General features: G+C 40.6%; 2 protein-coding genes across 2 annotated transcripts in view; both read right to left on the minus strand.

Annotated features, from left to right (window-relative positions):
• ARSB (arylsulfatase B) overlaps positions 1-7,406 on the minus strand; it is a 67,688-nt gene extending 60,282 nt beyond the window's left edge. Inside the window, exons 1-4 of the mRNA XM_075136328.1 lie at positions 7,124-7,406; positions 4,106-4,292; positions 815-1,005; positions 44-251 (exon numbers count right to left, since the gene is read on the minus strand). Of these exons, the coding sequence (XP_074992429.1) occupies positions 44-251; positions 815-1,005; positions 4,106-4,292; positions 7,124-7,396 (859 nt within the window). The 5' untranslated portion in view covers positions 7,397-7,406. The remainder of the gene's footprint in view (positions 1-43; positions 252-814; positions 1,006-4,105; positions 4,293-7,123) is intronic.
• A 4,453-nt stretch (positions 7,407-11,859) lies between these two features.
• Positions 11,860-26,838, minus strand: part of DMGDH (dimethylglycine dehydrogenase) — a 51,360-nt gene continuing 36,381 nt past the window's right edge. The window contains exons 15-16 of the mRNA XM_075138467.1: positions 13,772-13,906; positions 11,860-13,085 (exon numbers count right to left, since the gene is read on the minus strand). Coding sequence (XP_074994568.1) covers positions 12,870-13,085; positions 13,772-13,906 — 351 coding nt within the window. The 3' untranslated portion in view covers positions 11,860-12,869. The remainder of the gene's footprint in view (positions 13,086-13,771; positions 13,907-26,838) is intronic.

Consider the following 26,838-nt stretch of genomic DNA (forward strand, 5'->3'; position numbering starts at 1 on the left):
CTGTATCAAAGTTATTACTGAAAGAATATTTAAATGGACTTACCAGTAGAGAACACAAGAACTGTGTTGTCCCAAAGACCGTATCTTTTCAGAGCATCAGTAAGATTTCCTACAGCTTCATCCATAAGAGTCACCATCCCTGCATAATGGCGCCTCTTTACATCTTTAATGGAAGAATATGGCTTCATGTATTCTTCAGGGACCTCAAGAGGTTCGTGGACAGACTGAAAAGCGAGGTAGAGAAAGAGGGGCTGGGGTGGAAGGGACAGAACGGAAATTAGTTGAACATAAAGTACAAAATGCAAAAGTTACTGCAGCAAAAGCAGCCCTGATTCATCAACAGCTGCAGGCACTGGATTTTGATTTCTTTTACATTTCTGTCTTCTAATCCTAAACATAAACTAATAAAACTTTGATAAAGGACTTTTGCGAAGCTGTGGAAAAACATCAGGTGTATCTTTTCTTCATAACACAGTGGTTAACATTTTCCTTCTATGAAACTTCTCCCATTAAATTGTCCATTCTCTTTTTAGAAGAGCAAACTACATGCTAAATCATTTCTATAAATTCATTATTTGTATTATTAAAAAAGAAATGGAGAAGGGTAGCAGGCCAGGGCTGTGCAGCCAAAGCTGATTCTGACAGCAGACAAGGCAAGTTTTACCAGCGCTGCTTCTGACATTTAGCTCTACGCACCCTGCCGAAAAGCCCCAAATTACAGCTCAAGTGCAGGTCTCTCCATTAATATTTCATTAACGTTTTTTTAAACATTCTTTAGTGCTAAAGTTACCAAAGTAACAGCTGCTGACTGTACCTTCTCAGTTTTATGATTGGCTATAAGATCTATAGCTCTTTCTGTGAATAAATTAGTAGAGTATGTGTTTTTAAACCCAGTTGCAACTTCTTCTCCATCTCGAAAGTCCAGAGCGCAGCGCGTTACGTTCTTTGCTTTGATGAGGACACAACGGTCATGAGAATAATAATCCTCACTCCCCAGAAGATAGCCTAGAACAGGAAAAGATATCAAATAAGCAGGCCAACGTAATGTCACATAAACAGACACATCAGGGGAAAAAGAAGTAAAAAATAAATGTCAAAACTTTAGTGCTTTTGAGCTGAAACAGTCATCCAACATTTGACCATCTGTAGTGACCTCCCTTGACAGGTCTAAGTAGCTCAACATTTAATACTTCATAAACTTTTTATTGCTAATGCAAGTAGTAATTTCAAAACACAAAACATTTTGAAAGCAGTTCAATGACTTTATATTCATAACTTGATATCAAATACATTAGCATTAAACTAATGCACTGATAGCAAAGGCAGTGACCTAGCCGTGTACTACTATGATTTTTAGCTGGTATGATTTTGTATATTTGTATTTTCACATAAGACTTCTCTCTCTCTTAGAAAGTTCAGATTTTTTTTTTACTTAAACCCATCCCAGTATGAAGCATTTTTTACGTCAGCTGTAAAGCAACTTCTGATCCACTGCTGACACCAAGTGGTGAAAAAAAGACATTATTATTTAAAGATAGCCAAAAGAAACTATGCAAAAATTCTAGCTATATAGATTTGCTCCTATGAAGGCCTATCCTGTTAAGCATTGAGTGCCTTTGGTTTTTATCAACGAGAAACAAACCTCTTCAAACTTTTTTGAGTCTCAGCAATTATTACTTTGGAAATTAGATTTCAGATTTATTCACCAATACCCTGAAAAAACAGGCGAACCTGCAAAAATAAGTCTTAAGTTCTACAAAACCAAACTAAAACTGGGGACAAAAACCCAAAATGGAGGAACTTCACTTGAATTTTTATTCAGCAGCTTCAAGTATAGTTACTTGTGCGAAAAAGTATGTACAGAAAGAATTAAGTTCTGTTTTAAATACAATATAAACTTCTAATACATTTTTAGGAGGAAAAAATGGCTTTTGTTTAAAGCATAAGCAGAGATTTTGTGGGCAGACTGCCTACATCAATGTACTCAGAGCCAAAAGTTGCATTTTTCCATTTTGAAAATGGAAAAATGAGAATAATAATCCTCACTCCCCAGAAGACAGCCTAGAACGGGAAAAGATGTCAAACAAGCAGGCCAATGTAATGTCATATAAACAGATATATCCGGGGAGTGGGAAAGACACTGCGTCAAGTTTGCCAAAGAATCAAATGCCCCTTCATTGCACTCAACACCTACTGGAATTACATGAACATTATAGGATATTAATCAATGGCTACATTCTCTGAAAAATAATGTCACGCTGGGCACCCAGTGACCATGCCCAGAGCCAGCCTGTATTACGGCCCCTGCATGAAGAGCCTGCTCAGTCCCAGGGCCAGATTTCACGAGTACCAACCTATCTACACCTATGCCGACAAAAAGATCCCAAGCTACTGCAAAGGGATGGGAGGAGGCATATATGTTTAAGCAACGATATATATATTACAATCCATATATATTAGCTTAATTCAGTTGTGAAACCACGGCCCCTAGGTCCCTGAAGAGTGAAAAAAGACAATGTAAGGGAAGAGTTCTTCCCACCTAAAGTTTGGATCGCTTGTCCTGCTTTCGGCTGGGATAGAGTTAATTTTCTTCCTAGTACTGGTATAGTGCTGTGTTCTGGATTTAGTATGAGAATAAGGTTGACACTGATGTTTTAGTTGTTGCTAAGTAGTGCTTACACAGAGTCAAGGCCTTCTCAGCTTCTCATGCTCTACTGACTGAGAAGGCTGGAGGTGCACAAGAAGCTGGGAGGGGGCACAGCCAGGACACATGACCCAAACTGGCCAACGGGATATTCCATACATATGATGGCATGCTCAGCATATAAACTAGGGGAAAGCTGGGGGGCCGCTGCTTGGGAACTGGCTGGGCATCAGTCACTGGATGGTGAGCAATAGCATTGTGCATCACTTATTTTGTATATTCTTTTATCATTATCGCTATTATTATTACTATTTTCCCTTCCTTTTCTGTCCTATTAAACTGCCTTTATCTCAACCCACGAATCTTACTTTCCCCCCCCCCAAACCCCTCCCCCATCGGGGAAGGGGGGGGTAAGCGAGCGGTTGTGTGGTGTTTAGCTGCCTGCCGGGTTAAACCACGACGTCGCCACTGTCTGTAACGGGCACGTAGCACAGCCAGGCTCTTCATTTATGCACCTAAAGTTAGACAAGAGGAACGCGGACTTCAGCTTAAGTTTCCCTGCATCTTACTTTCTCAGCTGTAGAGGTGGGCAGCAGTACTATCAACACCTTGCAAAGTTATTTTTAAGATGGTGAACTGTTTTGAAATTCTCCATTCAATGGAAGTGTCTCAAAAACAACCAAGTGGAGATGGACAATTTTGTATTCAGTACTATGCGGAATGAGATGTATTGCAGACAGCCTGATTCACATAACATCTGCAGCTCTTGTGCAAAACTAATAAACATCTAATCAATATCGGGATACGAGCCTTTGCGAGAGGAAGAATAAACAACATGTAGCTACAAGTTGCTTTGTAACACACTCACACTTGGACAATCTGATTCTGGCATTATTTTTTTAATCTGAGGGTTTGACTTCATAACACGCGAGTTCCTGCAACGGACCTTTTGGATACTGTTTTATAGAGGCTCTCACACCATCTTCCTTGCCACAGGCTCTGGAAAACCAATGCTACTCTAATGGCAAAGCATGAATGTGGTATGATGTCTATTTTTCTCTTAAAAATATCAGCTTTTAGAAGTGCAGCATTATTTGCAGAGCAAGCCATGTCTACTGTCTAACACAAAGCGTTCAGATTAAAGACACTTATAAAAACAAACCAATCACTACACCTTAAATCTTCTAACCATCATGGAACCAAATTAAATCCAGATCATAAGAGAGAAATACTTTCTTTGGAGCCACTCAATAATTGTGATATTTTCTCCAGTAAGTTGTAAGGCTTGGGCATGCATTTAAGGCACTATCTTATTTTAAGCAGTTACACTTTGGAAACATGCATGCCCAGATATTGATTTACTTATACACTAACAGTAAATCTGCTGTTCTTAGAAGAATCGGGCAGTTTCTCATCATCTTTAACGCCGCATTTATTGCCCATGTTAAATCTAACCATTACCAAAGTAAGTATCAAATCCTCTGCGGGTTGGAAGGCATTCTTTTCTGTACATCCCTAAATGCCACTTCCCCACCATGTGAGTAACGTATCCCGCCTCTTGAAGTAGCTCTGGGAGGAGTTTCTCATCCAGTGGCACACAGCTGGGCTGGCATGGCCAAATTATCTGGTGTTGTAAACCTGTGTGGATCTAGCAGAGAAAAGAAGGATGCGAGATTAGTTACAACACAGCAACGTGTTCCCGTAGGCTGCTTTATAAGCAAGTGCAAAAAGAAACAAAGCTCCACCAGAGGCTAGCACTAGTTTTAGGGCCTCCTGTCCTCACCAGTGTGGCACTGAGGAAGATGAGGAAGCCGCAGGGGGATGGCAGGGGGAATATGGAGGAAGACAAGATCTTCCCAGGCATAAATTGAGTGCAATAAAAAAAGAGCAAAGCCTTTTGCAATTTCGTCTAAAAATCTAACAGGTAACAACTACCATTACGGTCTCTTTGAAGGCTAGGGACAACATCTCAACATGGAATGAGAGATTTTAAATGGGATGGAGATGGGCAAACAGGCACACGGCAGGTGAAGCTACCGAGCTTTTGCCTGTACCAGAGAACAGTCACCAGAGGAAAGGGTGATAAAGGCTAAAAGAGCCTTTACATTACTTTTCTAAATGTACATTATATACACATGTTTATATATTTATTTACATACTCAAAGTGAGTGTGAGCACCTTTAGGAAAAAAGCATTTGGATACTGGGGATAACACAAGTTTTAGACACTGCCTAGATCTGACCTCTAATAGTTGCGCCTAAGTTTCCCATCTTAACAAGTGGTGAACTTTTCATCTCTTTACAAAACCATGATTGATAATGATACTCCGAGCACTACACTTCGCTTGATGCAAGAAACCTGTTCAGTTACTGTGTACTATAAGCTGACTTTTGTCAACTCCCCTATCTCCTCCAGAAAAAAAAGGCACTACCCTAAACTTAGGCCAGCAAACACACACATATGAGCATAAACATCTTGTTTATTTACTAAATATTTCTAGTAATCTGCCTCTGTCAAAGCACAAAATCTCCAAGACCCCCTCCGGCAAAAGACATCAGATTTTATAACTCCACTGAGCACTCCAGTGTAGCAAACTGCATGATTAATTTTTAAAGCATCACTTTAACAACACTTTGAACTCACTTTTAAACCAAATAAGCCCTGATCTTAGGCAAGTGGGTAAGTAGACTTTCACAAAGGGCCTACTATTTACTAATTTTCTTTGAAACAGGAGCTGGAAAAAACTTTTTTTCTTTAAATGCAGTATTACAAAAAAGATTATTAATATAGTGAAAGAAACAAGCTAGCAAAGCACTGCAATTTCTTCCACTGTCTCTAGAAAGCAAGAAAAAGGAGAGGAAAATAATAATAATTAAAAAAAAAAATCTATAGCTTTAATAAACCAGTACTTTTGCTCTTCTTTCTTTATGAACTGCAAGATGACTATCAAAATTCCGGCTCCAGATAGGACCAGATTTAGGTTACTTCTTCAAATCTCTGAGCAATTGTTCATCAAAACAACGGGTAAAACAAAACAAAATCCCACATACTTGCTACATAATTATTTCCTGCACACAATGTTTCCTCAATTTTATAGAAAAATTAATTCCATTTTCTAATATTATTTTACTCATTTGTAACAAGGTCAACAGGAAGATTATTAAATTATCAAGTCAGACGCATATGATGAATTTAAATCAGGACTGAACGATGACCTTTTCCAATTTCCACTTTAGAGGTCAGATGCAGCACTGTCCACTTAACCCTGAGCCATTTCTAGATAAGCACGTTCAGAGTATGAACTGTATTCTAGAAATAGTCAAAATGAAAAAAATGTTCTAGGTTATTTACACAGAACAATTTAAAGAGTTTTTTTAAAAAAGTCAATTACATCTTCCTATTCTTTGTTATTGACTCTTGGAGTTTCTAGGAATGGAACAAATGTTGCTTGGAAAGAGTAAGTATCACCTAGAACAACCTTCCTGCGACAAGAAGAGATAACATTCTCTAGTAACAGGATGACATTTATTTTCATCCTGAACAGTTTCTTTGATAATCACTATGGTTAACATGTATCTGCAGGACTTTTTGAGAAAGAGAGGGGATGTTTCTCAAATACACTTAACCCTTTGTGAGTTTTTCCTTTCTGTCTGTGCTGTATTCTTCTTCTCCCCTCCGCCCCGCCTCATTTTTGCCAAACTTGCAATAAAAAGTAGGGGGAGAGGGGAGTACAGCAGTATGATAAAGTCCAATTCGTAAACCTGTGCAACTGAAAAAAATGGGAAAACTCATGACTAGGACTACGAGGCAGCTGGACACCCTGACTAAGGATCAGTGTGCACGCCATCAGAGGGTGCATAAATGTCTATACCTATGTTACACATGAAGGAGAATGTACAGGTTAGGATGCACTTAAACGCTGCATTGGAAAACAAGCTGCATAAACTCAGCACGTAGCGCTTATCCGCTTCCAGCCGCATCTTGACTGCGTGCCTGTCCAGCTCAGAACTACGTAAGAGAAGATGACTACAACAGGAATATTTTTCGCGGTATGCTGCCATGCCTGTTAACACAACTGAAGCGCAGAGAGCACCTCAGCTTTTCTGAAGCAGAACAACTTGCGCTAAACTCACGCTTGGTTTACTGCCGAGCTAGCAAGCCCAAAGCAAGGGAAGTAAGTTTCCCTGCATACAAACGCAACTGGTTTTCGCACAGCAGCCTGCTCCCAAGCACACCTCCGCAGGAGGCAGCGAAGGCCGGACGACACCCAGCGCTGCGGGAAGCCCGGAGGAGCGCAGCGCCCCGCCCCGCCCGCCACCTGCTGCCGCCCCGCCAGGGGCGGCGCGAAGGGGCTGGGGGGGCGCCGCCGGCGCCGGGGAGGGCTGGAGGGAGGCCGGCGGCTCTCCCGCGGGCATCGCCGCGCTGGGGCAACAGCTCCGGGACGAGTTTCCCCGGGTGTCCCCCTCGGCCCGCGCCTACCTGGTAGCGGCCGCTGAGGAGCTGGCTGCGGGAGGGGGTGCAGAGCGGCTGGGTGTAGTACCGCTCCAGCCGCACGCCGCCCGCCCCCAGCGCGTCCAGCCGCGGCGTGCGGATGGCCGAGCCGTGCCAGCCCACGTCGCCCCAGCCCAGGTCGTCAGCCAGCACCAGCACCAGGTGCGGGGCGGGCGGCCGCGCCGCCGCCAGCCGCGGCAGGCAGAACGGCAGGCAGAGGAGCAGGCAGAGCGGCGGCGCGACGCCCGCCCGCCGCGCCATCCCCGCCACCAGGAACTGGGCCGCGGGGACCGCCCCGGGGACGGGCCACGGCGGCGGCCGCGCCCGGCTCCTCCTGCCGGGCGGGCCGGGGCTGCGGGGGCGGTGGCGTGGGGCGCGCCCGTCCTCGCGCAGCGAGCCGCCGGGGCCGGGGCCCGGGCCTCCCGGCCCCCTGTGCTGGAGCTCGGTCCGAGCTTGTGTAGCGGTAAGAGTAGCGGTGCGCCGGAGTACCTGTTGTGGGTGAAAGCGGTGGGGCTGCAGGCCGATTAGTTTGTGAAATGAGTCAAAAAAAAAGATGGTAAAGCTGCTGCCGGTGTTAGCAGAGCATCCAACTCACTGACACTGGAGTTCATTTTCCTTCAGTTCCTACACGAAACACCCGTTTTAGGCCATGGAGCCTTTCCTAAGGGAACCAGGGAACTATTTTCAAGCTTGTGTTTCAAGTCAGCCGAGTTTCCAAGCAAGTCAATACAACAGCTGGGGTAGAGGGCACAGCGCATTCTGGTGCAAGTAACTGGACTGTTGTTTCTGTCTTCATATGCGACACCATGGCAGCTCATCCAGATTTAATACTGCCAACAGAGTTTATTCTGTGCATAAGCAAAGTGGGGCAGCTGCAAAACAGCCATGGCCTTGCTGCCTGCCAACCTGTGCCATAGCCTGGGAAAGACAGATTGCCACCGCCACTGAAGAAGCAGCTGAGCTGTGCAAGATGGCGATCATTCCTGTAGGAGAAAAGTGCATGGCCGCTCTCCTGCCGTCATCAGCTGCTGCTCTCATCCCCTCCCCTGCCCGCCCCTTCTGCAAAATCATGAGCGACTCAGTGCTTGTTTCTCTTCGTTTTGTTCATACGGATGAGAAGTCTTGATCTAGGTCTGGCTGTAAGAAGGTGCTTGTGACTGTTACTGAGTAGGAAGGAAGTGAAGCAACCCAGAAGCAGAAATAACAGCTATGTCAACAGGGCTGTTTCTTCAAGCCGTGTAATCTTCTGAAGCAATACTGTAAACGACCACTACCTTAGTTATAATCTTGATGAAATATCTAAGAATGTGAAAGAACAGAAATAGCTGTCAGCTCTGATCAATTTTGTTCATCCATGGAATATCTATAAATTTCAGTGTCCAGTTAAAGATGAAATAACCATGTGTTTCACAGTTAGCTGGAATGGTACACACATGCATTTCCAAATTTATATAGCCATTTGCTAACAGGTGTAAGAACAATCCACATTAAAAATAGTATTTCTCGGTAAGAAAGACAAATACTGAGTATGCTGGACTCCTGTCTACTTTCTTTTTGATTGACAAGTCTCTGTAGAAAGAAAGTTCCTGCTCCTATGAATGAAGTCGAGTGGATAAGTCTAGGAATTTACCAGATTTTTTTCACAAATCCCAAAGAATTCCCTGCTGGTTTGAAAACCACAGCCATGATGAGTGATGCCACATTTTTTTCTACAATAAGAATGTGTGTGTCCACAGCTGATATTGGAGTAACAAGCAACAATACTGTCCTGAAGTCAGTTTTCCCTGAAGTAAATTCCGGGATTGCTGACAAGCAGGTATGTGACTATGAGTTACATTTTCTTTGTCGAGATGTGATTCATGCTGTTCAAAAGGCTGGAAAGTTCCGATTTATCTCGGGTTTAGTTCAGAACCCATCACCAGTCACAGTTGTCTCACTGAATTGTGTATTTTATTAACTTCTTCCATGTCCTTATTATAGGTGAAGTTCCATTCAAATGTTTCCATTCCCGTGGAAACCATTCCTGTTCATTCAAAATAATTACTCTGAAAATCCACTCAGTGCTGGTGAAATTGGAAATGTTGGATACAAATTTTGGAATAAAATTCATAATAGCTATTCACCTGACATGTTTCCAAAAGTATCACGGTGTTCAAGTGCAGCTGAATTCATATTCCCGTGTAGAGGAGTGTCAAGAGTTACTTGCTGGTTATCCTGCTCCACCAGAATTGGATAACCTGTTTGCCTGAGCTGCCAGAGTTAAAACATTAAGTTGTACCATCTAAAACATACACAGCAGATGCTGCACAGTCACAGGCTGGATGTTGCTGCCTGTCATTCATTCTTAGTGTGGTGGTTTTTTTTTATTACTACTTGAGGGATTTGGAATCCTAATCAGAAAATACTATTTATAGCAGAGAGTATTCTCTTGAATCAAAAGAATAAATCCTGGAAATGGTTTATGTTCAGTCAGGTTTCCATGTACCTTTTCTGAATTTGGGGTTGAATCATTTGAATGCTGCTTTGAGGTCAATGATTAATGAAGTCATTAGAGTGACACACAAAATTATGTTATCCATGTCGATTTATCATTCCACACAAAGTATGAACATGGCACATCTTGCCATAGCACGTGGGAATTTGAAACAAAACTTCAACTGGTAGTAGTAACATCTACTCTGGTGTACCAAAACTCTCTGGAGATGGAAATAGAATAAAGGAAAATGACAAAAAAATGTGTCTGAGAAAGCTGCCTTTTGACATGTCCTGAAGTCTCCACACACAGAAATTTGAATATTTCAGAAAACTTCCTAGATGACCAACTGTCATTTTTTCACCTCATTACAGAGGTGTCTCCTCTGTTAGCTAATCGGGTTGCAGAAGACTCAAAAGATGTCCCTCATAGTCTTTCTACCCTGGTATTTCTGTTTGATTGGTTAGAATCAAACATCCTCTTAAAACATGGATGTAGTACTTAAACATTCTTGCTCCTATTCATTTCCTCTTGCTGTATCCTGACACCACAAGTTTATGCAACACCATATCACAACATATAATGGAAAGAAGCAGTGACAGGAAGCCATGAAAGCTGTTCAACACCCTACCCCACCCCCACCCCCCACCCCCCGACCGCCCCATTTCTTCAGGTTTATAATTTTCATTTTGTAACTATGAAAGATTGACTTAAGTGTGTGAACCTCTCAGTGGGCATGATTTGTAAAGCTTCATCCCCTTACAGTTTAGTTTATCCACGCTACGCAAAGTGCTGCAATGTTGAGCTATCCTAATAAATACTCAGTAAGCTGACTTAGGTAAGGCAGCTTTTTTACTGAGCCGTAAAAAAGAAGCTACGTCAACTAGGGAGCCCTGTCAGACATATGGCTATCATAGCTAGAGTGCTTCCAATACTCAGCCATGCTTGCTTAAAACTACTTCAGGTATTTCTGCGCCTGAATGCATTGTTAAACAGAAAGCACTGTCTTTCTTAAGAGGTAAGAGAGTGCAACAAGCTCTCAGATACTCCATTTTTCTCATTTGTGGTCAGTGATGAACAAGGAGTTCTTTTGGTCTTACAAGTTGGCTGCAGAAAAGAAACTTCACTTTGCATTGCCTTGTCCCAGAAGCAGCATGCGACGGTTTTTGTCTGCTTCCCTAAATCTTGAAACTAAATGAAAATTAACTGGCCAAGGCTCAATCTTCGTGAGACTTGGGTGACAACAGCCATCCCTGAGAAGCCCACAAGGAAATCCGTGTTTGGGCCCCTAGAACACTACACTGTAAAATAAGACAGGTAGCTGTCTGCATCAACTAAGAGGAGAAATTAGTGGTTGGGAGGTACAAGCCCATGGAGGGTACAGTTTCTGAGCTTACTTGACTGTAGGAATTACATCTGTGATTCATTATCTTTTGCTCAGGCTGCAGAAAGCCTGCCCCTTCTGCACAGTTAGACTGATCTGGTTGACATGTTAATGAACAACACTTCTTTCTCCCAAGTTGGAAAAGCCGTTACAAACCTGATTCTAACTTACGGCTTGGGATGTGGAAGGTATTGTTGAAACAGAGTTTTGGCATAGCAAAGCTTATTAGGAAAGTATATGCGAGAGCCTGTCTCAGGATAACTGTTACTGTACGCTCCAGGACGTGGTGTCTAGTGAATTTGCATGTTCTTGGGAAGTACTGAAATTCAAAGCTATGTTCCTAAACAAACGAACATTGCGTTGTGTGGTATTTTATATTTCTTAAATTCTCAAGGAAACATAGTGGCTAACTGCCTCATTACAAATAATGTCACCTTTAGAAAAGTAACATCTCTGATTGGTTCAGCAAAGTAGAACTAAATCACTTATGAAAGCGTAACAGAGGAAAATTTCTGAATGGATTCTTCACTCAAGATAGTACTACGTGCAAATCTGCCAGAGCTTGTATATTTTATTTTTACCTGCTTTGTAAAAGATATTCAGGACAGCACAATGCAATGTCAGCTTACTTTAGCAAGAGTAAGTGTTCGTTATTCAAATTGTGTTTCTCCTGGTATATCCTATTTATATGTTTGCTTCGTTGCTGAAGATTTAGAGGCACCAACTCCTTTGGAGAAAGTACATTTTGGACATTATTCATATTCATATGTACTTCGGAAAGGTTTATCTATAGCATAAAGGGGAGTGTTATTCTTTGTAAGTTAGAAATTGTGACATTGTTCTTATTCAAAAGAATTGTTGAGCATATTATGGAATTCAAGAGAGTGTTTTAATAATTTAGTGTGTTCCCATCATTTACATTATCCCAGTCCTGCTTATTCGGGTTATCGAATATTTAACACTGAATAAAGCTCCTCTGCTGTGGTTTTAATTACTTTTTTTTATTGTTAATATTTCTGTTTAACAACATATGGCTCTTACTGCTGTTCAGTCTATAATTAACAGGAAAAGGAAGAACAGAAGTTCTCTGGTGTCAGTCTAGCTCTTCAGATTTAGAACAGTAAATCCATGACACACTAAAGGTTCTGTTCAAAATTGAGCAATAACATCCTGTGTGTTGTAGAGTATTACATGTAATCTACCAGATGATTCATCTAAAGTGACAAATGGGCTTCCCATAACTGTTTCATTAAGAAGAACTAGATTTTAATCTTCTGTGAGAATTTCTGCCAGAGTGACACACTGGGAAAAAATGTTAACAGTTCAGTTTACCTTTAATATTGCCTTTATTATTTTTAATGATTGCTAGGATGTATTTCAATTCCTTAGGAAGCATTTCTGTGCAGAACTAGTGATATTATTTTAATGATAAGTTTGCAATGTCGTGTTGTAAGGAGCCAGGATAAGCTACTTTATGGTGAGTACAGGCAAAGGAGAAACTGAGAGTGTCAAGGAGGAGGAAGAATTTGCTATTGGCCAGTACCGAGAGCAACTTTCTCCTCTGCATTAATTCAGATCTGCCAGCCAATGTGGGAGCAAGCTGAATCAAGGATCTACTCATTCTCTGCCACTTTCTGCTTACAAGTGCTACTGAGAAGGGGGAACACATATTGGTTCATGAACTGTGCTCAGCTTTCTAATGTGAATAGCCCATAAAAGGAAGCAAGAGGGTAACACCATCGAATTTCTTACTGATATATGGCAATGAGGATCTTGTGTTTAGTAATTAGCAAATCTGAGTAGTTTGTTTCTCTTAATTTCATGCATATTAATGGAACTATTTCCTACTGCACAATTTGCTGTATTCTCATCTGTGTTTATATTTTAGGACTTTCACCCTTTCTCTGAAGGCGCATTCTCGTTGATTCAGTCAGCACCAGTGGCTCTTGTATAATGGTTGCTGGATAATTTTTTCCTAAAAGTTCAACTTCCAATTTCTGTCCAACTTTGCTGAGTTCTGTGGGAACATATGCAAAAGCCAGACTCTGCTGAGCACTGTAACTGAAAGTTCCAGATGTGGTGTTGCCAATAACCTGAAAAAGACCACAAACATTTATGTTTATTTTCAAGATGCAGTGAGGTTTTCTTAAAAAAAAACAACAAACAAATCAAACAACTATACATCTCATATACTAGTTTCGGTATATACGCTTCAGACATCAAGCAAGTTTCAAGTGTGTCATGCAGTTCGTAATATTCTCTACTGTGGGTGACACCACCTTAAACTGGGAAGCTTTTGCTCCTTGAAAAAACAGTGTATTGCTATTGTGTTCAATTAAGTTTTCATGGGAACAAACACTATACGCATGCATATGTTTGTTACATATAATAATGTAACTGCTAGTGAGCATTTCAACACATAATCTGTGCTGAAGTGTGGAGGCCTAAATTTTGCTGTTGTTTTGTTTCTTTTACGTGAATAGCAAAAGCTATTTGTTGTTTAGGGCAATAGTGAACTTGCAGGAGAAGAGAATGGATGAGTTAATGCTTTAGTCTGTTCCAACTCTGGTTTCTGTGAATCAATGGTATTTCACATTTTCTTTGCAGATATTTAGTTAGTCTTTACTTCCTCCTTGAAGATTAGAAAATGGTTATCATAGCTTCAGATTGTTCTGTGCCAGTAAAACAAAAATAATGCATTCACACTTGAAACACAAAGTTAGATTCTGTTCATGCAGTATTAACATTAGTTTTTTGTAACACAATCTATAATCCTTACCTTGCCATTATGCCACACACTTTCATTTCCCTCTGGATCGACGTTGTCTGTTTCCAGGGTGAGATATACCAGTCGTCGTTTGAGCCCCTTTTCTTTAATTTGCTTCAGTGCTTGCTTTCCTGTAAAGTCTGCTGGCTGAAAAAAATAGAAGATAATGATGATATATGGTTATTCAGGTTCTGCAAAAAGTTTAGAGATACAAGCGTTTAAATTTGTCTTCATTTGTTTTCCTATCACTTAAGTATTCAGTATGAAATATAGATGAAATAAAATCTTTGACAGATATTATATCTTATATCTTGATGTTTTTATATTGGTACAGTATATGTTGGTAACTTTATTGAATATATTAGTTTTTCTAGATCACAGTCCCTTAATATCCGTAATTCCAAGTGTGGTAGAAATACATATGTAGTGAGACGTGTTACAAAACTGTCTGCTCAGTTAAGGTTGTGAGCCAGAAGACTGTGTTTAGTTTCAGTTTCTATAAAAAATCTGGAATACCAACACTCAAATCCTAAAGCCCTGGCTCCCCTATGTGGACACACATCCTTTTTGATGCCATCAGCAACCATTTTAGTAACTTCTTACTATTCCATTTTGGTGTCTTTGCCAGGCTGCAGAGCTGGCAGTTTGCTCCATATTCTTGTTTTATGGTATGTGTGGGGTTTTTTCATACCTACCATTTTATGGGATAATGCAGCATGTTAGTTAAAGAATAACACTATCATTTGGAGTTCCCTTTTTGCCTAAAAAGGTACAAGCAGATTCTCATATTTCTAGAAGCAGAGTGCATAAATGTGTGACAAGTACAGGGGGAGCCACAAGTAAGTCTCTGAATCTTAAAGGGTATATAAGACAGTATTTATTGTATGTGATAATGTTGAGATGTTTCCACTAAGCTAGCCTGATTCCACAGCCAGGTTCACAGATATAAGCTTCTTTTGCCTACCAGTAGCTGTGAACCTGACTTGTCTCGCTGTTATCTCCTAAGTCTTAAATGTAACACAGACAACTTCCTTATTTAGTTGGCTGGGTAGAGAATAAATTGGAAAAAGAAACCATAGAAAGAAGAGTTGCTATAAACTTTGTGGTCCTAGACAGAATGCCTCAAGAACCAAGAGAAAGCCTCTTTCAAAGATGCTGACAGTTTGGACAGAGGATAAAATAGTAATCAGGCTGGATATCATTATTGCTAATAACTGTGCAGTAAATATTAGGAACAGTGGCTTACAAATTCTGTCTATTCATTTATTCTTTAAAAGTATAGATCAGGCAGAACAAAAGATTTGTATTGAACTGATTTGGCAGATCCACACCAGCCTGCCCCCATGGGCAAGAAGTTACAAGGTCCTCTAGCTTTCCAGCCTTTGCTGAGAAGATGAATAGCAGTGAAAGCTCTTTTAAGACACTTGATCTTAGGACACTGTTACAGCTCTAGTAGGTCTGAAGCAGGAATTATATTCATTTGATGAGTGTTTAAGAGAAAAGAAGAAAATATTGTTGAAGACATCAAAAATACTATTTCTGGTAATGTAATTTCTATAGAGAATTACTGCACTGTCAGAATTACAAGCAACACATTATACATGTACTTGGAATAGATTACTATGCAGGTAGTTCATGAGTTGTTGTTTCTGTAGTTCCTGTTCAGATTCACATATGTCTATGTGTAGGCTCAAATTATTAAAGCGATGAGGGGTTTTTGAACTTTGAAAGATTAGACTCGGTAAGCAGTTGTGGAAAACAGCTTATGAACCAGTTACGGAGCAGTTAGTCTGAAAATCAAGGTGGACCAATTGAGGATAAGGCAGATATTGCACATAAGGATCATAGATGGCCCCCTTTGGGAAAAGACAGCATGAAATATAGCCCAGATCAGAAAAAGAAGGGACTGTGAGGATTCATTTTGGAATATAACTTTCAAGATGCTACTGGAAAAGATAAAGCAAAGATCTCAGACCAGATAACAACCAGCTACTGGTAGTTCCCTCTCACTTTTCATAGAATTACATTTCTGCTACACAGAAACATACATGAAACGAAACACCTGCAACTAGAAACGCAAATCGCAGAATCATATAATGGTTTGGGTTGGAAGGGACTTTAAAGGTCATCTGGTCCAACCCCCCTGCAATAAGCAGGGACATCTTCAACTAGGTCAGGTTGCTCAGAGCCCCGTCCAGCCTGACCTTGAATGTTTCCACAGATGGGGCATCTACCACCTCTCTGGGCAACCTGTTCCAGTGTTTCACCACCCTCATCGTAAAAAATGTCTTCCTTATATCTAGTCTGAATCTACCCTCTTTTAGTTTAAAACCATTCATCTTGTCCTGTCGCTACAGGGCCTGCTAAAAAGTGTTTCCCCACCTTTCTTATAAGCTGCCTTTAAGTATTGAAAGGCTGCAATAAGGTCTCCCTGGAGCCTTCTCTTCTCCAGGCTGAACAACCCCAACTCTCTCAGCCTTTCCTCATAGGAGAGATGTTCCACGCCCCTGATCATTTTTGTGGCCCTCCTCTGGACCTGTTCCAACAGGTCTATGTCTTTCTTGTGCTGAGGACTCCAGAGCTGGAGGCTGTACTCCAGGTGGGATCTCACCAGAGCGGAGCAGAGAGGCAGAATCACCTCCCTTGACCTGCTGGCCACACTTCTTTTGATGCAGCCCAGGATATGGGCTGTGAGCGTACACTGCCAGCTCACATCCAGTTTTTCATCCACCCGTACCCCCAAGTCCTTCTCGGCAGGGCTGCTCTCAATCCCTTCATCCCCCAGCCTGTATTGATACTGGGGATTGCCCTGACCCAGGTGCAGGACCTTGCACTTGGCCTTGTTGAACCTCATGAGGTTCACATGGGCCCACTTCTTGAGCTTGTCCAGATCCCTCTGGATGGCATCCTGTCCCTCAGGTGTGTCAACCACACCATTCAGCTTGGTATCATCTGCAAACTTGCTGAGGGAGCACTTGATCCCACTGTTTATGTTGTTGATGAAGATATAGATATATATCCCAATACGGACCCCTGAGGGACACCACTTGTCACCAATCTCCATCTGAACATCGAGCCATTGACCACAACTCTCTGGATGCAACCATCCGGCGAATTCCTTATCCACCGAATAGTCCATCCATTAAATCCATCTCTTTCCAATTTAGAGAGAAGGATGCTGTGGCATTCGTGTCACAGGCCTTACAGAAGTCCAGATAGGTGACATCAGTGGCTCTTCCCTTGTCCACTGATGGACAAATAAGACTCTATACCACAGCACAACACACAGACTAAAATGCTTTGCATGACACACAGAAATACCAAGGAAGTAAATATTCCACAGGTATGCTTAGCACTTAATCAACTCCTTCCTATACATGCTAATGTAGCATCTGGTATTCAGTCTCCAGGAAAGGAACTGTGGAACTCAACACAAGTATTCAAATACAATCTCATACACCCTGGGGCTTCTGTCTTCAGCTGCTGCTCTGGAAGAGGTTAGTTTCTCCCTTCAGTCCTGTGTCTTATTTGCCAACCCAATGTGGATGTTATTGATACACTAAGGCATCTAAAACAGTGGTATGAATGTCTGTGAGTTCCCATTTTTAGGTCTCTTAGTCATATAAGAGCGGCAACAGACAGGACTCTTTCAGCATCAGCTTCTGACAGCATTCTTCCACTGTGCCCTTCTCCTCGGGCGAGTCACCATCAAGTCTTCTAGAAGAAAGACTGTAATCGATGCCTTTGGGAATGCCATATCACACAGCACTGATGTAGCTACTGCTGTACTGAGACCACAGCTCCTTTTTTTCTGGAGTATTCAGATACTTCTAAGTGCATAGACATAGAGAAAAATGAAAGTCTTATAAAACACTTTTATCATTTTCCTATTTGGGGTTGTTGTGGGTTTTTTTAAATTCAAGATTTCTGGTTAATTTACACCTCTATGAATTCCTCATTTAGAAATGGAAAAACAGTTTCCATAAGGTTAATGCAGCAATCATAATCAGAGCCTTGAGTATGACCTGGTAACAAATATGTACTGCTTTTATGGGTCACTTCCAGATTAACTGTATAGATGACAGTTAACTCCTGTTAATATAGTAATTACTGGAACCTTGAGGTTGACAGCAAAAATAATTTTGACTTCCACTTCTTAATTACCTTTTAGATATGGAAACTATTAGACAAGGAGCTAGCAGGCTTTAGAATCTATGTATCTCTGGATCATTCTTTGTCTGTTGGTTACAGATACAGAATTAAATTTTTACCCAATTAATTTTGACTGGGCCAGGCTTTTGGCCACCTGGAATAAATCACTACACAGTTCTTATGCTAACTGGAGATGGATTTGGGGGATTTCATGTAATGGGTTTGTTCTTTGTTATTTTATGTTCTTTGAAGGTTAAGAATATTCTTGTCTTTTTAGAATTATGGCCTGGAAAAATAACCAAGAGGTAACCTAGAATTCAAACTCTGCAAAATATACACTCTCTTTCTCTGCAAAAATGTGTGTATATATATGTGTGTGGACATATATAAACATGCACATACATATATTAACACTAAATGAACGTGGATAAAAATGTATGTATGAAAATATATGTGTATATATGATGTACAACTGCAAAAAATATGTGTATATATGCATTTTTAAAACTATAAACATGTAAAACAACTTCTTAAGAAATTCTAACCATATGAATCTGACTAGATCAGTTTTCTTATTTTACAGTTCTTGGGTATCCATGTCAATTGTACACTAAGCAGATTTCCACCACTATTCATTTTTGATTTATGAGTTTGTGTGCATGAGGTCGTTCATTACAACCAAAACAGCCTTTTGGAAACTGATTCATTCAAACTCAGTTTGGCTATTCTTGGTAACAACTGCTTCCTGTTTCTAGGAGAAAAATAGATAGTTTGGCTATTGCTTCTATTTACTTTAGCTTGTCACACTAAATATAATGCTAGGAAAAAATCTGACTCAAAACAGTATAATTCAGTAAAAGAATATTTAAAAAACCCAGAAGAACAGAAACAAAGGAAAACCATAAACAATTCCAACCTCAAACAAATATCAAATTTAAAGCTGCTCTTACTGTCTCTTAGTTTAAACAAAATAATCATTTGACATGTAGTACCAATGTAAAACCTTTACTACTTAGATTAAGGACAGTCCTAATAAGTTAAACCTAAAATACAGAAGACACTCCATTATCTTGGCATGAGCTCCCAAAGCATTAAGCTTTGGCAGATGTACTGTTTTTCACATAAAATAAAAACACTTCTTAGATACAAGATAAAGAAAGTATCTACTGCTTAGCTTCATATTCTTTAATTTGAGTGCAGTTCACCAGATAAAACCAAAAAAGGTGGGTTGTGCATTTTACTTGTGTTACCTAGCATACAGATTACAATGGAAAATCATATCACAAAAAAAATCAATTAAGATTTTCCAATAGCATGTAGCTAAAGGGAGCCCACTGATTATCTCATCTATTAACATATCAGACACACATATTTGCCTTGCCCTTGTCCTCATCAGGCTTTTACCTTGTATAAGTTACCATCTGTTTGCTAGAACAAGATAAAAACACTTTTTTTTTCTTTTTAAAAGAGTTCAGGAGACATTAACCAACAAGGTGATTTTTTTAGGCACAGTGATGTACCCTGAAAAGTTTAACTTACTGTGTTTCAAGTGTGTTTGGCTTTCAATGGCATACAGATTCTAATTCTAATCTTCTGTAAAAATCTTTTGTGGCTTAAGGGAAGCAAAGGAATAGAAATTATCTATAAAACTTTCAAAAAAAATTTTTTATCGTGCAGTTTAGCAGAATAAAGTCTAGGTATCTAAGAAGAAAAATGTCATATCCATTCAACAATAACTGGCAGCAAAGATATGCAAGTCTTTCAATAAAGAAGTGCTGTAATTTATTTGGTATGCTACTTATGACTGCGAGTATACAGCCAAATTATGTACACAAAGCTACCCAACTAAGGCAGCACCAACAGCTGCTGCGATCTGCTATAACCATCGTGTTACAACACAGTGGAGACAGCATCAATGCAATATTTTGAAATTAATTATTCTTAGTTGGATGGTCTTCAAAAATTTCATGGTAACACTCCAAATGATACCCCCCTCACCAGGGCAATAACTGGAGTCATTTTCCTCCACAGGTAGCAAATATTTGACAAGTTTCTTTTTCTGCAGCAAACCAAAGCTACGGTTTACACCACACAAAACAGTTGTTTTGGGAGATGTGGGAGATGTGGCCAGTCAGTATGCATAGCACCTCCATCACTGCACCTTTCATTCAATCTGCCTAAGCCCTTCTTGCATGCAAACAGCCAGCAATAAGAAATTGATATGATACAAAAAACTGATGAATTATTGAATTATTTAGGCTCAAAATTCCTAGCTCAATGGGTGCTTATTCCTTTACATGGCCTAACAAACACACTGGGAGTGACCTAAGTGTGCATTTTATACAGATAACAAAATCGTAGCAGGTTCTTTCTAATGTGTTTCATACTCTATATAAATTTATGGAATAAATCCTCTGTTTTATGACCCTCTGGACATCAGATGAAGTAACCATAGAATATGGTTCCACTCCTAAATTTTAATTTGAATGGGAACAAGATTTAGGTGGAAAAGTACACTGAATAAATATGTTATAGGCATAATAAATGGGGAATGAAAGAAAGAGGGGAAAAAAAAGAGTACCCTTCCCCCCTTTCAAAGTACCTTTCCATCACTCTATCTTTTTTCAGATCCCTCTGCTTTCCCGCAGGCTCCTTATCCCTTCTTCAGTAAAGCCTGTGCCCTTTCTTCTCCCTCCTCCTCCCTTTCTTGCATGGAGTAGAGATGGCACAAAACACAACCTTATACCTGTTTGTGGAGTGGGGTCAGTGATCACTACTGTGGTCATTCCTCTCAGATCAGGAGGGATGCAAGTTGGAGAAAGTGAAGGAAGGGCAAACAATGGCAATAAGGGGGGGTGACAGAAACTCTTGTGGGTCGGCCTGTCCAACATCAAGTTGGAGCAGTGCTCCCAGCAGACCTGGATAGCAAGTGCCAGGCATTCCACCCACTACGCCTGCCCTATACACCCTAAATTTTAGATTTTAGAAGTGAGAAGATAAAAATGAATCATTTGCTATGATACTGCAAACACAGCTCCCATTTTAAAGTCAGTGACTGCTTAGGAAAACAAAACAAAACAAAACAAAAAACAAGTGGAAAACATAAGCAAATGGTTACAAGTGGTTGCTTTCCTGGTTACCCCTACTCACCATGACTGTCCTGCGGGTGAAAGGTTTTGATTTCATGCTGCTGCTTATCAGCACTACAGACCACATCATCAAAGCGTAGTTACCAGATCAGAACAGTAGCATTTTACACAGATGATGATATAAATGATTACATATGCTCCAATGCTGCAGAGACCCAGAGCCAGCATGTACATCTTCCTTTCTGCCACTTTCCCCACCATCTTCACCTAGCGCTCAGTGGTGGTTGTGGCCAGAGCCCTGGAGGCTCTTGCTAGGACTGATAATTCTGCTAGTGCTCCCTTTTGGAGGGCGTGTGTCTGCAATTAGAATCACAGAATCATTTAGGTTGGAAAAGACCTCTAAGATCATCGAGTCCAACCGTAAACCTAATCCTGCCAAGTCCACCACTAAACCATGTCCCTAAGTGCCATGTCTTTTAAATGCACCCAGGGATGGTGACTCCACCACTTCCCTGGGCAGCCTGTTCCAGTCTTTGATAACCCTTTCAGTGAAGAAATTTTTCCTAATACCCAATCTAAACCTCCCCTGGCACAACTTGAGGCCATTTCATCTCGTCTCATCACTAGTTACTTGGGAGAGGAGACCAACACCCAACACCCACCTCGCTCCAACTTCCTTTCAGGTAATTGTAGAACGCGATGAGGTCTCCCCTCAGCCTCCTCTTCTCCAGACTAAACAGTCCCAGTTCCCTCAGCCGCTCCTCATAAGATTTGTTCTCCAGGCCCTTCACCAGCTTCGTTGCCCTTCTCTGGACATGCTCCAGCACCTCCATGTCCTTCTTGTAGTGAGGGGCCCAAAACTGAACACAGGATTCAAGGTGCGGCCTCACCAGTGCCGAGTACAGGGGCACGATCACCTCCCTGCTCCTGCTGGCCACACTATTTCTGATACAAGCCAGGATGCCGTTGGCCTTCTTGGCCACCTGGGCACACTGTCAGCTCATGTTCAGCCGGCTGTCAACCAGCACCCCCAGGTCCTTTTCCTCTGGGCAGCTTTCCAGCCACTCTTCCCCAAGCCTGTAGCGTTGCTTGGGGTTGTTGTGGCCAAAGTGGAGGACCCGGCCCTTGGCCTTGTTGAACCTCATACAGTTGGCCTCAGCCCATCAAACCAGCCTGTCCAGGTCCCTCTGCAGAGCCTTCCTACCCTTGAGCAGATCAACATTCCCTCCCAGCTTGGTGTCGTCTGCAAACTTACTGAGGGAGCACTCGACCCCCTCATTCAGATCATTGATAAAGATATTAAACATGCCAGTTCAACCTTTTTTGGTGTTCTTTCTCCAAACTGCATCTGTGAAATGATGAAAAAAAGCCTTTTTCCTAAAAAGATTTAACATTTTGTGCTTAAATAAATCAGGACATATCACTTTAGACCATGGTAACACAATGCGTTGGACTGACACAACTGAGGGGCAGTTCTGGCAGAGTGAACAGGAGGGAAACAAATGACTGGACAGAGGAGGGCATGAACTTATAAGGTTAAACTGCTACCAAAGGAATAAAAGGATGGAGGCACAGTTTTACAACTGCTCACCCTAGTTTCCCATGAGATAACTTATGTGTAGTTATGCTGGAGGTTAGGTCAATATACAAGGACTGTATCTTTGATTTACAGTCATGCACCCACCTGTGTGAAGTTGCTGGGCATGACACAACTTCTATTCATAACGAATGAGGAAGCAATTAAATGCTCATGTGTCTAATAGGTGCAATAGTAAAAGACACCTCAGAAATCCAGTGCCAAATTCAGAAGATGAGGTAGAGCTTGTAGTCTAAAAGGCATTTTTTGACATGGAAATGCAGGCAGTCACTGAGGAGGGTTGGTGAACATAAGACATAAATCGTGAGAAGCAGACAGGGAAAGGAGCAGAAAATGAAGAAGGTAAAAAAAAGTGCTGGTAGAGTAGATCTAAGGAAAAGCAAAAGGAGAGAGATTCTGGGTATTGTATAATCTGGAAAAAAGCTTGAAATGGAGAACAAAGAAACTGCCCCAGTAAATAAACAGGGCTGCCACAAAGAAACACTGTCTCTGATAACGGTATTTCCTCCTGGTGGAAACAAACACGAAATCTTAGCTAAGCACTCAGATCCCGGCCTGGAAGAGCACACTGGAGCAGAGTCCCAAAGGGTTCCTGTCATCTACCGCATTCTCTTCCCAAATAGCAGTGAGCTGTTGCTGCAGAGGGAGTGCCCAGGAGATGGCAGTCTTGGATACAGCAAACATGTCACAAACCTACAAACAGTTAACTACAGAATTTTGTAGCTGTACGCTCTTGATGACTGCTGGCACTATTGAGTTCACATGGAAAACACTTCTGAAAGAGTTCATTTCTATGAGCTACCCAAATTGACATGGAGATGTTTCACTCTAACATCAAGTTTTATTGGGATTTACGGTCCATTATGCTCAGGAGAAAAATCGGCTGCTTTAAGAATATTGAATCAGCTAAAAATAATCAACCACTTCAGAACACCGAAAAGGCACATGCTAGCAGGTTTTGAAGATGCAAGCAGCTTCTGAAATAAGGAAATATTTTTTTCTGTATGTCAATAGTGAACATAATAATCAGTGATAAGTTTAAAGTGTAAGGTTTAAACTTACACTTAAATCAGTGACACGTTTAAAGTGTAAGAGGTCTTCGTAATTTCACACAAGAAATTTTTACACATATGGCAAGGTAAACACAGCTGTAGTTGATTCTGCCATAGAACAAAGGTCTGGAGTAAATATCTGGTGATTGCTTATCTTTTTCTATGATAATATTTGAAAAAGCCATTAAATTTAAACCAGGGTTTTGAAAAATAGAAAGCATTCAGAGGTGATATACTGTATCTTTGACCACTTGAACCTGAGAAAGTTCAAATGTGCAGCAGAACTAAAACAATATTCTGGGATGTGGAGAAAAAAGAATTGCAACTTTTTCTTCTTTAAAGATATTCTGTGAATTTCCTGCCACAAAGACTATTAGGACTCTATTGAATATTTAGTAGCAGAGTGCTTATTCATGAGATGAAAGTATTAGTGAATGAGGCTATCTAACAACTTATCTAACTTACTAAATGGAAGACCAATTGAACAAACGAAAGACAACAGGTATTAAAAAAAAATCCCACCCCTAAACCAGACAGATTTTGTTGTGAAGTTATGAAGACAATGTATACTCTAAATTAGAAATTAATTCTGTTACTGTCCCTCCACTTCAGTTTAATCACAGCCCATCCTGCTCGTCTGTGCAAGGAAGCAACTAACACCAACATTAGAGAAAAAAGGAGTATCAAGCAGAGTCTAAAGGAAACCACCTAGAACAATGTCATCTCTTCAGCCTTTCTGATAAAATGAAAGTTGCCACAGAAATCCTGAGGAAACAGGTTTACTTATTGTCATGCTATAATTTAATAGACTGTGGAAAAAAAAAACAGTTGTCATCTTAACCTTTTAAGAGTTTCTCCTGTTACTCATCGCAAAAAATTAACTAGTCCATATGTACCTGAAGATGATACATACGCTAAACTTCATAAACACAGAGAAGTATCGGGATTTTATTGGGAATTTACATCTCTTCATATTTATTCCCCAGATATTTGAATGCTCTCTCACGGAAATTAAAATATTTTTTGATTGTAGTATACTTTCACTGGCATTTGGTTGTTCATTCACTTTAATCTGTTTAGAAACTGTTTACATTTTCCATGACATACCATTCGAAATTCACTAATGCTGAAGTGTTTTTGCCCATTTTGTGAGCTATTTCAGCTGCTTGTTGCACGGTAAGAAGCATCCTAGTGATACTGAACAGTGCATTTGGGTTTTAATTTACACAGAAATCAGCACTTTCCCCAGTTGGGGGCGCATGCTTAAAGGAACAATCCCTGTCAGTAACCCTACAGACCAAGATGTCAAACAGATTTAAGCATCTGTTGCTTGTAGTTTGTATCCCGTTTGCCCTTTTTTGTGGAAAGTCTCCTTAATAATAGGAGCAGATGATAACAGAGTATTTTGCTTGTCTTCAATCACGGTGGCCTCTAAGGCATGCTGAAGTCCATGCCATGCCAAATGGACACCAAAACCAGAGGCATGGAATTGGTACTCACAGCCCCAAGCTGCCAAGAAGCAGAGTAAATAATCTTATATTGTGCTTCGTGCTACATTGTTTAGACCACTTCCAACATCTGAGTTTGCTCAGGTACCTCTGCAGTGTCAACATACAGTCACAACTGCCCTCATTTGAGTCAATAAATAAACATCGATTATTTCCTTTTTCACATTAGTTCAGCAAAACTGGCAAATGTTTTAGGCTGACATCCTGCATCTATGCCGGAGATTCATTCCATGCCCATTCATCTACAAGGTGAATATCTGCTCCAGAGTGCTGTTCCAACCCTGCATTTCAACCTTGCAGAGAAGTGTGCAGAGCAATAAAGAATCAAGTGCTTCATCCGCATTAGTGCTTTTACATGTTCTGCATGGGCAAGCAACAGCTTTCCCTGCTTATGGCTGCTTTCCTGCTTATACGAAAAAAAAACAAAACAAAACAAAACAAAACAAACAGATGTATCAAATCGAAGTGGAAAGAAAAACTAGTAAGAGTAACATTTTTCATTGCATTCTCCCATAATCCTGCTAATGCTCTCCTCAAGATGGGAAAGTCCTTGATGAGTAAATGCAACATAATCCTGTTCCGTAAGATTCTGTATTTCCCTTGCATGTGTCATTTTCTCTGATTAGGGCAAAATGACAGTACCCAAATGGAGACAGCTGTAACTCCACTACATGTAGGAACTGCCATTGACATCCCTGGGAGCACCTTGCCCTCCAGTGGGCGAGTGGGCAAGAACAAGTTTAGAATGTGTGTTTCATGCTAGAGCACACACTGACGTTAGATTAGGACAAAAAAGAATGTTTTATCAATCCTGCACAGGTTGAAGAACTTTAACATCTACAGACAGGTTCAACAGTTGGAGAGGAAAAGCATCTTCCTGGGTTCATCCCTGTTACTGTCAGTGAAATTGTCTCATAAAGATAAAAGCACCTTTACAGGTTTAACATGCCTCCATAATTCTTGCTACCCAAAGTTTAAGATTTTTGGAGCTGTAACTTAAAGTTTGGGATTCCTTTTATCAGTTTCACAGTGTCTCCACATAACATGGCAAAAAATATCAAGGGTCATTTATTATCTGATTTATTACCCTTTCAGGTATAAAGGGAATATAAATAAAAAAAGAATTTGTCCCTGTATCACATGACATCATTGTAAAGATGAAATGTCTCACAAACATTACTTTTTCTTCTTGATCTCCCGTATTTAATAATGTTGGCACTTTCTCTATTATACAGGTGAAAAACTGAGGCAAAAGATTAAGTCAGAAATACCCCTCATTTAGGGCACCTAACTTGAAATGTATAGGACCTGATTTTCTACATTAGAAACTTCACATCCATTGTGCAGGCAGCAGCTGTTTGAGTTGATGGGCTAACTGGCAGCAACAGATGAGATTAGAGCTGCACAGGAAATTATTTCACTGGGTTTCATGGAAAGGTCCTCTATTTGACAGAGTTAGGACACTTCGTTTGGGTTTCATTTGGACCAGAAAAGAGAATTACAAGAAATTTCTGCATCTATTAGACTATAACAGAGTTTGATTTGCTAAAATATGAATATAAGAAAATGGGGATGCTGATAAAAGGAGATAGAATAATATCTTTTAATTTTTACTGCATATTTAAATTCAACTAGTCCCATTCTCTAAACTTCAAACCAGGCAGGAACAAGTTATGAGCAG

Source organism: Calonectris borealis, chromosome Z (assembly GCF_964195595.1).
Source record: "Calonectris borealis chromosome Z, bCalBor7.hap1.2, whole genome shotgun sequence".
Lineage (NCBI taxonomy): Eukaryota > Metazoa > Chordata > Aves > Procellariiformes > Procellariidae > Calonectris > Calonectris borealis.